General features: G+C 45.9%; 1 protein-coding gene across 7 annotated transcripts in view; it reads right to left on the bottom strand.

Moving 5' to 3' along the window:
- HSPG2 (heparan sulfate proteoglycan 2) overlaps positions 1 to 13,244 on the bottom strand; it is a 1,237,996-nt gene that overhangs the window by 923,041 nt on the left and 301,711 nt on the right. For all 7 annotated transcript variants that reach the window (XM_069610942.1, XM_069610946.1, XM_069610944.1 and 4 more), the window contains one exon: positions 2,828 to 2,937. In XM_069610942.1, coding sequence (XP_069467043.1) covers positions 2,828 to 2,937 — 110 coding nt within the window. The remainder of the gene's footprint in view (positions 1 to 2,827; positions 2,938 to 13,244) is intronic.

Genomic DNA, 13,244 nt, shown 5'->3' with positions numbered 1-13,244 from the left:
TGCCCCCACAAGCTACCAGAAGTAAGCGAGTCTCAGAGCCTTTTAAATTAGCAGCTCTTATTAGAGGGCTCCTCCCCTGTAGGAAGGAGATGGGTAAACACACATAACCTACGCAAAATAGAAAGAGTCCTACTGGTATATTACGTAGAGATTAACTTCAAAATATCAATTTCCTAAGCTTGTGAACAAAACATCATTCCATCGAGCAAAATTGCGCTATATATCCAAGTTATTTAAAAAAATCCAACTTTAATTGTGATATTAGGTTTACTGCATAATTTCTTATTACCTAGAGGCCACATAGAGCCCTAGGTCACACGGCCAAGTGCTGCAATGTCCAATCTGGCTTGTGTCCTAGGCTAGGAACCTCTTAGTAATTACTGGGGTTCAGTCATTTGTCCGTTTATAGGGCACCAGCTGCAATGGGCAGATTGCTGTGTGGCCCCCAGGAGACTGGCGACGTGTGCAAACCCAGGAAGTAGGAGGGGGGGGGGGGACAAGGTCATGCAAAGGTCTGGAACCCTTCACACCAGATTAGGTGAATGGCAAGGGGCCCGAGAGAAGAGCACAACAGGGTAGGTGGCAGAGCAACAGGCAAGAACCAAGACCAGGCTTGAAGTGCAAAGCACACAATGAAGGTAGGCTGCAAGAGGGACACCCCAAGAAGTTCAGCGTGGGGTCCACGGTTACACGTGATTATAACTAATGAAATAATACCTAATGAAAAAATAAATAATGAATACAAAATAACCAATTCCAAAATAACAAATTCATTTTTCATTGTTTTTTGGTGTGTTGGGGAGGGTTTCCTTCAACCCCCCCCCGTTTTTACTAATACTTTCCCACACCCCCAAAACCACTATTCCCTTTCACAACCCCATTTTTAGTTTAATTCAAAATTGGTTACTTTAGTATTCGTTGTTTTGCATTCGATATAATCACTGCATCCCGGGACCAACACTGCCTTGGAGACAAAGTGAAATCGGCCTAAAGGCAGGGGATGAGGCAAGTTGTGGGGTGTGCCACATATCGAACAGGCAACGTGTATGGCCATCCTCTGAGCCCGGGGAGCATTCACCTTAGTCCGTGGGGTACATTTGTTTGAGAAGATGCAAGTTTCCCGAATCTTAGATGCTGGTCTACAGTTTTGACGTTCAGAGGCAGATTGTTCTGCAAAGAGGTGCAGCCTGAACCGATTGGACAAGTCACTTTTTTCACTCATAGGGGGCTCAATGCGTTTGACTGCAACTCCAATAGATGGGGACACTTGGCCATCGCCAATTTGAAAATCGTGATGGGACTGGGTGGACGAAGAGCTGCAGGGCTCTAGAGGTTGCCGGGAACTGGTCATGTGAATCCCCGAAGCCCTGATATAGTTGGATATTTTGTAATATGAATGGACAGTTGCCAAATTAGGATTGTTTTGCCCTTTGGGGTGTTTCGCCCGCAATCACACTATAAAGAGACTGGAGGCACCCTTTATGGTATGTTACAGAGAGGAGGCTTCTTAAGGAACATCACTTGCCAACTACATCTCCTATGAGGCTTCTCTAAACTTAGGCTCCCTTGCTGGGTGGCAAGAGGCGAGTTCTCCTGCTCCTCTGCCATCTGCAGGTAAATGTGCCCAAGATCACACAGCTACGCTCTTTTCAGAGCATTGCCAGGTGTTCTTAGACTGCCGCATATACGATGCAAAATCTAGCCGTTCCGTTTGACTTTTTTTTTCTTCACACATTGCCAACAGCTCGAGCCTCCCATCTTTAACTTGGCAATATACGTAAAGCTCACGCCTTTCTCACCTTTCATGCCACTAAACTATTCATCACCACACTAGCCTTACCTAGATTACTGCGCTTCACCTCTTATTGGTCTAACTGCCCACCAACCTGCCCCACAATACCCTCAGTCTCCAAATCTGCCATGTGTACTCTCAGCTGCCCCCCCCCCCCACCCCCAATACCTCCATCCTCCCCTTTTGTGGCCATCTTTTGAATTCCATGTACCCTTCCATTTCCTCTGCATTGTCTTTAAATCCCTACATGGCCTCGCTCCCCTCCCGCCCCCCAACTTATCTCCCTTTACATTTCCCCCTCGCCCCCGTCCAGCCTACGCCCAGTTTCTTCTTAGTCCCCAACTAGACCTGCACACCTTTGCACACGAGTTCCTCTACAACCTACTCTCTATTCCGCTCGGAAATGCGCTTTTTTTCTACTTAAACCTTGCATTTATGTTTAAACTGCCCGCTTCACGATTTTGTAACATTTTATTTTGTACAGTGCTTTGGTTAAAGTGCTTTACAAATCAAGAAACAAATCTGCATTATACCTCCAGCAAGAAACATTCCGACCTTCAGAAAGATAGACCGGAAGGGCAGGCATCAACATAATGAGGGCATTTCTAACTTAACATGTTATGTTTCTCTGATTTCTACTGTGCACCGCTACCACCCAGAGGCAGTCTCCGGGCGCTCACTTGTTCAAAAAGCGATAACCCTTAAAATCTGCAGTCATTTGGAGCGAGTCAACTATGGAATGTTGTTCATTTGCTCTGAAGTACTGGGCATTTATCTGCCACTTAGCCCAAGGTAAATCGGGGCCAATTATTTTGCTACGTTTCTCGGTACGTACTTGGGGTGCTGTGACGCTCTGCACCCGTTCAAGACTGATTCTGGGTAAATAACACGTATTGCAGTGCTCTGGTGGAAGGATGATTTTAGGCAAGTAAAAGGCACCCTTAACAACTAGCCATGGGAGTGGACAGCATGCGCCCTAGTCCTACCCGGGGAGTTATAACCTGCTCCAAGTACCCGACAAGTAGGAGCTCTTACCGTGTCCACAACCGCCTCAGACACTTCCCGAAACTCCTCTGAAGAGGCATTGTCCAGATCAAGGCTGAAGTCAATTGAATTTGTGAAGTTCACGAGAGCCCGGTAGTAAACTGCAAAACAGAACAAGAGGAGGCGTCCAAGCATTAGACAAAGTCACAGACAGTCTTTAATATTCACCTTCTCAAAAGTCACAGAGGCGAAGTGGCAGATGGGCACTGTGCACATCAGCCACAAGGTGGCAGCATTGGATCCATTATGCCAGGGCTAGACTATCAGACCCGGTACACCCTATTTCGGCGCGGGATATTTTGTCCCCAGCATTTTAAAGCGCGCAATACATTTTTTTTAATTAAACAAAAAAAAAAAAACTTGGGACTGAAGCCCGCTATCGAAATCTTATGCCTTTGAATGGCACCCGTTACTTATATTAACTTAAGTCATGATGAAGGTCACATTACACTTATGACGCTTAATATATGTAACTGGTGCATTTCAAATTGATAAGAATTGTATGGCCTTGAGGTTAATTGTGCAGTCGCACAGACTTACAAGCCAGGGTTCGCTACAGCCTTAATTGTATCGCTATTTTAATGTTAAAAGAATAACCAGAATTGCCCCCGACAGGTTGTGCCAAACCGGCTTCTGTGGCGAAACGTCTGCGCCAAATCGGGCCGCACTGAACAGGCAGCGCCGAAACGTCCTGCTCCACCTCAGACCCGAAGCTGGGCATTCCGGTGCAGCGCTTTTGGGCCCTTGGGAGCAGGTCCCTTTTAGGTGCACCCTGTTGGCTGTGGAAAGCAGGGCACGCGGACCTGCGCACCTGGATAGCGCCGTTTGTTTAAAGATATGGTTACCTGAAGCACTCTGCTTCGGGTGACATACTTAAGCAAACAGTATTGGCAGCCAGCGAGTCAATGGGAAGTGGGGGTCGCCAGGTGTAGCAATTGCTACCCCTGGCAACTCTAGTATTATCCCTGGCTCTGCGACCCCTGGGGGTTGCAGAGGCAGAGAGATCCCAAAAGTAAAGGGGGCTCTCAGACGAGAGCCCTCTTTACATTAATTTCTTTGTGAAGTTTGTCTGACTTAAAAAAATATATATATTTCTGTAACCAAAATCATTTCTTTGAAGTCAGAATGACTTCGAAACCAACCCCCTTCCCCTCCCCCACAGGACATGTAACATTCTGGCTCCGCTGCGCTGCCCATGACATTCCTTGCGTGCGTAGCGCATGGGAGGCAAAGATGCCAGCCCGCAGTCAGAGAGGAGTTCCTCGGAGCAGCAATGCACTTTGAAAAAGCTAAGAAAGTGTTTTGTTTTTTTGTAAATGTGTGTGCGTGCATGCATGCATGAAAGGGTGTGTATGTATGTATATGAAATGTATGTAATATGTGCGAGTACATGATGTATGGGTGGCTAGGTGTGTGTGAATGGTGGATGGGTGCAGTGTAAATGAGTATGCGAATAGTGTGCTTGTGTTCAGTACCTAGATTACTTGCCAGTAATCTACATTACTCTGAGTCCTACTGTTCCTCATCCCGGTACTTGCTCATGAAGCACCTTGCCTCATATGCAAGTACTAGGACGAGGGAGAGGGGCATGGAGGTAATGCTTGGCCAAAGGGATAATTTTGGGGTTGGAGGAGGAGAGGGAGAGGGAACATGTCAGGAGGGTGGGGAAAAGGAGGGTGCGCCATCACATAAATCGGCATCAATGATAAAGCAGGGATGATATGTGTTATTACTGGCTAGACTAAAATTTTAGTACGAGACTAGTCCTCTCTTAATGTGCATGACATTTCTACAGGGCATCTATAATAAAGTAAGCATGATAAGTGTTATTACATGTCTACAGTGGCATTTGGGTGCAGCCAGTCTAGCAATTTCTTACTGCGTTATAGCATATTTGTCTGGGTAATGAAGTAAGCCTCATAGGTTATTGTGTGTGGCTTGACATTTTGGACTGGGCAGCTCTGATAAAGTAATCATAAGGGTAATTAACTGGCTAGACTGGCATTTGGGTGCAGCCAGTGCCTATTGTGGCATTGTGTATTTTTCTAGGCAGCAATGATAAAGTAAGCATGGTGTTATTACGTGGTTAGATTGACATTTTGGTGCTTCCAGTCTAGATATGTCTTACTGTGTGAAGGGATTTCTTTTACTGTGCATCATCAGGGCTACAGCAAACGTGGATACGTGTTATGTGTCTGGCCTACATTGTGCAGCCAGTTTTGATATGCTTTCTTATGTTGGCATTGCATTTTTAATAGCAAAGTGGTAAAATAGCTCAGTGGGCTGAGAGCTCACTGCTGCAATCAGTGTATGATATGTAGGTCTTCGGTTCAAATCCTGGCATGGCCAATTCAACCTTTAATTCTTCGCAGGTTGATAAACGAGTACCTCAGAAACATCTCAGAGATATCAGGGACATTTGTAACGCAGCAGTCAGTTTACCCCTGGGGACTCAAACGTTTAAATACTTGAAACCTGCCTGGACTGCTGATGCAGGATGACGTCACCATTCGTTTTAATCCTAAACATTTATTTTGCAGCACATTTAAAACATTTGTGTCCTTTATGTCCAACATACAGGAGACATTACTTATGACTTTAACATCTTAAAACAAACATGATCTTAAAACACATGTGATTAAATCCATAAAAAGTGCAAAGTGCTCTAAAAAATATGGTATTGAGTGCTTGCTCATGTGAACTCCAATTCAACTCTGTGCAACCAATGTAGCCAATTTTCATAGACCCTTTTGTGCATCTATCTATACATTAGCTGTCCAACACGTTTCGTTCTCACAATATTGGAAAAAATTCCTAGAACAACTTCATGGGCTGAATGCTTCTTCTGAACCCAACCTCTAACACGGTTTTCCAAGGTACTTTCATATATGCTACTGTGAGCTGTTCAATCAAGCACCTTCGTCCTCTTTCCAGTGTTTCGGAACAAGAAAGGGACAAGGGCAGAAGCCTTCTTTTTTGTTTAAGGGGGGCCTGGTTCTAAAAGGCAAAGTAAAATATGAAGCAAAAGAGGGAAGAGAAACCAGGCTGCCCCTCCCTTAGGCGTAAACGAGGTGGGAGGACCTATTCAGAAAACTAGTAATTTATTTGAACTAGTTATACAGAGTCACACTCAAATTTAAGCATCTAAAACAAAGTTTAATAGAAGGAACATATTAAAAACATTCATCAAAAAAGGGCAGTGCAATTGTTACCCCAAAAAAAGAAAACAAATAGACATGTGTCTTAACATTGGCAGAAAAGCTTTCACACAAAAATAATTGATGTGCAGGACTAGATATGCAACACATTTTCACAGTCGACACAGATTTGGTGTTTCTGGCTTAGAGGACCGATTGTAGTGTTTGTGAGTCAAATACGAAGGGTCTAGACACTAAGGTCCTGTTGGTGGAAAAATGACTTTCGGGGGCTCTAAGCTTTCTTCAGGACAACAAAAAGGTTTCACTAGATGTGTGAATGTTTATCTAAAAATAATAAAAGGGAGCAAGTTGAGAGTATGATTATGTTCATTCTTTTTAATTGAATGCAGATTGCAGTGTAGAGCCGGATTGACAGGACTGGAGGAGGTCCACGTGATTGATTTGTGACTCAATGAAGTAGACCATCCGTTGCATGGAACTGCAATTTGCTGGCATCTCATTGTACCAGAGGCAGGGTCCTGGCATAGGTCTGCACAGAGTCAACAAGAACACAAGCGCTTCTCTCTTGATCGTTCAGATATTTTGGGCAAAGTGGCTGTCCATCTACTAAGTAGAGATTGCATGCTTTCCCAAAAATGGTGCAAGTCAACTCTAAATGCACTAGCTGATGCATCAATCTCGCTGGAGCTTCTTTTATCAAATGAAGGCAGTGCAAAAAAGAAAATTCAACAGTATGACTGGTGCACCAACCAAAATAAATGTTTAGATTACAAGGACTTCAAACGGAATTTATTTGGTCATAAGCGTCAAGCATTATGGCTGATTATTTGGTCAAATTTCCATGTCCAAAAATACGACAAAAGCTTCTTCGCTTCCGCCTGAATTTGTGGCCAACTCGAGATGTTCTTTCTCGTAGAAATTTAATTCCGAAGGTTGACAATTACTGCCAATTTTGTAAAGCCTTAGATCAGAAAGAGACTTTGGAACATTGTATGGTGTTTTGTCCTCAATTGGAATCCAATCGTAAATTGTATTTCAAAAATCATCTGGAAGAACAAAATATGTATATTCATAAGGATGTGTGGCAATATATCTTCTCATCACCCAAGCTATTTATAAAGATAGCCACGATTCAATGTTTGGATGCTGTATTTTCTGATGAATGCTATAAGCATCAGCCAAACTATTGAAGTTTTAAAAAAGAGAACCAACTGAGAAAACTAGACTGCTGAATCTATTTACTGTAATTGTTGTTGTTGTATAATTCCGCTGGTGAACAATCATGAAATGTAATTCTTTAAAATTTTATTGCAGTTTTGTATGGTGAAAATTTGAAAGGTTGATTTTATTAACCAAACAAATAAATAAAAAAAAAAAGAACACAAGCGCTTCCATGCTGAACCATTTAATAGGATGTAGGACTGGTCCTCTGCACACGTTCATTTATAACTGGTGTTATTTACACCCCCATAAATGGCAGATTCTAGTGCTGTGCTATTTTCTAACATGAACAACAGACCTCTTCACAAACTGGAACCCATGCACTGTCCCATGTAATGTCATTATATATAGACCGTCGGCATCCCATGGGGTGCATAAGGTTATGACATAAGAGGCAACCCCCAGCCCCTCCCCTTATCACCAAAAATGAGAACCACCGTTGAAGTGGGCACACACGAATGCCGTGCCATTTTATACACCAGGTGACAGTTGTCTGAGGCTAGTAACGTAGAAAATGGCAAGATGGATTAGCCCAAAATCAGATTGGGTGAACTATGGGCCAACATTCGCTTTGACAATGAATTGAGAATCATCCAAATCGGATAAAGGGGGGGGGGAAGAAGGACAGCTCAGAGGAAACCGGTTCGAATCCCGAACCGGCTTAGAAACCAGCTGGTATTAAGCGCGTTATAAATTAACAATAAAATAAATAACAAGGAATCAGTTTGTTGCAAACTGAGTAACATCATGTGGCTTGGTTCAGAAAAAAAAAAGAAAAAACACAAAAGGATAATGTAGTAGAGATTACAATATTTGAAAAGTTTACATTCTAGTCAGAGAATCTGACACGATCAAGACTAATGCAGGGGGTTGGTTACAGAATCTGTACCCCGACCTTGATGCAGATAGTGTGACTATAAAAGATGCTTACCAAGAACCTGCCCTCTGAAAGGTAAAGTTGCAGACGCTCCATTGGTGCAGGATGCAGGTTCGAGTTGGCATTACAGAACTGACATGTTAGCTGTTTTTTAAATGATTCAATATGTATTATAGATTGAACACAGCATATCGGACTTGGGGATTAACTTTTATGATGCACAATACACAAATGTAACATATCACAAAAGGGCTGAGCCTAGAAAGCACAATTTCCTGTGGCGCTTTACCTGGAGTGGTCCTGAATGCCATGATTATCTTCCAAGTAGGTGCAGATCCTACTTTCAATGCCCACTCCAGCTCACCAAAAAAGTTATATTATATATACACATATATATTTTTATCTGGCTGATTGCAAAAATGACTAAAGAAATAATCGGGAATCCTGCATTCTCAATCTATGCCCCAATAATGTGGCACCCCATTACATCTCAACATACGATGTACCCACACCCGCCCTCATGCAATTCAAAAAACAAATGAAGACCACAACTCTTGGAGGAACACATTCACACCCTATAAAATACCCTCCAGTCCACTTTCCCTGCAGAAAAACACACTTACAGGCCACCCCTCATTCGTCCCTCATGCCAACCCAGCACTGCTACACAACTCAGCACAGCTACACATTCCCCACTATCTGCAATCGCTCCAACTCTCAGCACTACTACACATTCCCCACCATCTGCAAACGTTGCAACCCTCAGCACTGCTACACATTCCCCACCATCTGCAAACGTTGCAACTCTCACCACTGCTACACATTCCCCCACTATCTGCAATCGCTCCAACTCTCAGCATTGCTACACATTCCCATCTATCTGCAATTGCTCCAACTCTCGGCACTGGTACACATTCCCAACTATCTGCAATCGCTCCAACTCTCAGCATTGCTACACATTCCCCACCATCTGCAAACGTTGCAACCCTCAGCACTGCTACACATTCCCCACCATCTGCAAACGTTGCAACTCTCACCACTGCTACACATTCCCCCACTATCTGCAATCGCTCCAACTCTCAGCACTGCTACACATTCCCCACCATCTGCAAACGCTGCAACTCTCGGCACTGCAACACATTTCCCACCATCTGCAATCGCTCCAACTCTCGGCACTGCTACACATTCCCCACCATCTGCAATCGCTCCAACTCTCAGCACTGCTACACATTCCCTGCTATCTGCAATCGCTCCAACTCTTGGCACTGTTACACATTCCCCACCATCTGCAATTGCTGCAACTCTCAGCATTGGTACACATTCCCCACTATCTGCAATCATTCAAACTCTCTGCACAGCGACACATTCCCCACTATGTGCAATCGCTCCAACTCTCAGCACTGCTACACATTCCCCACCATCTGCAATCGCTCCAACTCTCGGCACTGCTACACATTCCCCACCATCTGCAATTGCTGCAACTCTCAGCACTGCTACACATTCCCCACCATCTGCAATCGCTCCAACTCTCAGCACTGCTACACATTCCCCACCATCTGCAATCGCTCCAACTCTCAGCACTGCTACACATTCCCTGCTATCTGCAATCGCTCCAACTCTTGGCACTGTTACACATTCCCCACCATCTGCAATCGCTCCAACTCTTGGCACTGTTACACATTCCCCACCATCTGCAATTGCTGCAACTCTCAGCATTGGTACACATTCCCCACTATCTGCAATCATTCAAACTCTCTGCACAGCGACACATTCCCCACTATGTGCAATCGCTCCAACTCTCAGCACTGCTACACATTCCCCACCATCTGCAATCGCTCCAACTCTCGGCACTGCTACACATTCCCCACCATCTGCAATTGCTGCAACTCTCAGCACTGCTACACATTCCCCACCATCTGCAATCGCTCCAACTCTCGGCACTGCTACACATTCCCCACCATCTGCAATTGCTGCAACTCTCAGCACTGCTACACATTCCCCACTATCTGCAATTGCTCCAACTCTCGGCACTGCTACACATTCCCATCTATCTGCAATTGCTCCAACTCTCGGCACTGCTACACATTCCCAACTATCTGAAATCGCTCCAACTCTCGGCACTGCTACACATTCCCCACTATCTGCAATCGCTCCAACTCTCGGCACTGCTACACATTCCCCACCATCTGCAATCGCTGCAACTCTCAGCACTGCTACACATTCCCCACTATCTGCAATCGCTCCAACACTCGGCACTGCTACACATTCCCATCTATCTGCAATTGCTCCAACTCTCGGCACTGCTACACATTCCCATCTATCTGCAATTGCTCCAACTCTCGGCACTGCTACACATTCCCAACTATCTGCAATCGCTCCAACTCTCGGCACTGCTACACATTCCCCACTATCTGCAATCGCTCCAACTCTCGGCACTGCAACACATTTCCCACCATCTGCAATCGCTCCAACTCTCGGCACTGCTACACATTCCCAACTATCTTCAATCGCTCCAACTCTCAGCACTGCTACACATTCCCTGCTATCTGCAATCGCTCCAACTCTTGGCACTGTTACACATTCCCCACCATCTGCAATTGCTGCAACTCTCAGCATTGGTACACATTCCCCACTATCTGCAATCATTCAAACTCTCAGCATTGCTACACATTCCCCACTATCGGCAATTGCTGCAACTCTCAGCACTGCTACACATTCCCCACTATCTGCAAACGCTGCAACTCTCAGCACTGCTACACATTCCCCACTATCTGCAATTGCTCCAACTCTCGGCACTGCTACACATTCCCCACTATCTGCAATTGCTCCTACTCTCGGCACTGCTACACATTCCCCACTATCTGCAATTGCTCCAACTCTCGGCACTGCTACACATTCCCCACTATCTGCAATCGCTCCAACTCTCGGCACTGCTACACATTCCCATCTATCTGCAATCGCTCCAACTCTCGGCACTGCTACGCATTCCCAACTATCTGCAATCGCTCCAACTCTCAGCACTGCTATACATTCCCATCTATCTGCAATCGCTCCAACTCTCGGCACTGCTACACATTCCCCACTATCTGCAATCGCTCCAACTCTCGGCACTGCTACACATTCCCATCTATCTGCAATCGCTCCAACTCTCGGCACTGCTACACATTCCCCACTATCTGCAATTGCTCCAACTCTCGGCATTGCTACACATTCCCCACTATCTGCAATCGCTCCAACTCTCAGCACTGCTACACATTCCCCACCATCTGCAATCGCTCCAACTCTCAGCACTGCTACACATTCCCCACTATCTGCAATCGCTCCAACTCTCAGCATTGCTACACATTCCCATCTATCTGCAATTGCTCCAACTCTCGGCACTGGTACACATTCCCAACTATCTGCAATCGCTCCAACTCTCAGCATTGCTACACATTCCCCACCATCTGCAAATGTTAGCTGGCCTCCTGCTACCCCCAATGGTATGCTGGTAATAAACGTACTGTTATAACGACTGTCCAATAATCTCATTCTACCTCCATAAGCATCTAATGACTGCATGCATTTAACCCCATCTGATATACCGTGAAGCTTGCATAACACAACTGTTATAATGCAGTCCGAATTGTGCCCCGGCAGGCTGGGCTCCAATCCCTAATCTTACAGGTACCGGGCACAGACATGAATCGATTGTGCCACAAAGACCAGTTGCTAAATGTGCTAAACTAGAAGGCTGTAATGTGCATCCGAGCAAAAGCTCTTTATTACTTTGCTTATATCAACAGTCAGACCTATGCAATGTATATGCAGGAACAGTGCCGGAAATACTGTGGGGTGCAGGGGAGGTGAAGGTGCTTTGCGGGGACTGGACGTGAGGGGGAGGAGGGTAGTCCTAGGTCATTGGCTGGCCCGTGATTTCGTCTTGAACATCCGGTCACCCTACTCCAGGAAGTAAAGTGTGCCTTGACAGAAGGAGTGGAGAACCGAGGGGAGTAGAAAGAAAAAAACAGGAGTCAAGAGGATGAGCAGGAAGAACCAGCTGTGAAGTAAGAGGGATTCAGTTAGAGCACCGAAGGACAAGGGCATCCAAGAGAAGGACAGGGTGAGAGAAGAAGCAAGTAACTTATTGATGACGCGATCAAATCAACAAGGGTACCGAAGCGCTAGAAAAGTAGGCCTACTGTGGATTTTTAGGAAGTCACAGAGCGAGCGAGGTCCGACTTGTGCTCGGGGCACTGCCAGCACAGGCACTACTACCGAGAGGCATGGTCCGTCTCCGAGGAGGTGCACCCGGGAACAGGGGCAGTACCAAGCCTGGAAGCCGCGTCAGTGATGCCTGAGACATGAGACTTTACAGGACTGGTCTTCAAACTGGGGGGGGGGGTTGGCCCCCTCTGGGGGCACGACGGGTGTCCAAGGAGGGCCTCAGACCCTTCAAAGGGATTAAGATGACTGTTTTTAACATTAAAAAGCATGAAATTGACAGCCTTTAATAGAAAATATAAGCAGTGGAAAACCTGCTGATCTTGTGAAATGCCTGGGTCCCCTCTGGACATCCTGTGGGCCCCCTAGTAGTACCAACCCCTAGGTAGGGGAACCCACAAACAATATCATATTTTTCATATCATACGGTGGTGGGGGGCTCAGTATGAAAACATTTGAATACCACTGGTTTTGAGGGATAGACAAGGAACACAACCACAGTTGAGAACAGGGCCGGCCTTAGGGGCAGCAGCGCCCTGGGCGAATTGGCGCCCCCTCCTCGTGCCCCTGGTCAACATAGGGCGGGGCCAGGATGTGCCCTTTTTTTATACCTCCTCGCTCGGGCAAGGAGGTGATGATATGAGTAGGGTGCATCAACACCCTATTGTTCTATGTGCTCTGCAGGCGCGTTTGATGACAATGGGGCACATGCCATACGTCCTGCCACTATGCCAGCTCTGGGGAGCCCTTGAAAGACTCTCCTGAACTGTCGTGGTGGGGGGCTAATGGCGCCCTTTTGTCATTGGAAGTACCCGCGGTGGATGGGCGCATTTGGTAATAGGGTGCTTATAACAGCACAGTATTGTTATTGGATGCGCCCGCCGCCGCGGGTGCATTTGAATGTAAAAGCCCTCCTGCCACGCCTGCTCCCGCTATGCCATCTCGGGGG

The sequence above is a fragment of the Ambystoma mexicanum genome, chromosome 8 (assembly GCF_040938575.1).
Source record: "Ambystoma mexicanum isolate Mex_15411 chromosome 8, UKY_AmexF1_1, whole genome shotgun sequence".
NCBI classification, from domain to species: Eukaryota; Metazoa; Chordata; class Amphibia; order Caudata; family Ambystomatidae; genus Ambystoma; species Ambystoma mexicanum.
Note: the sequence above shows the minus strand (reverse complement) of the source record. Positions and strands in the feature narration are given on the sequence as shown.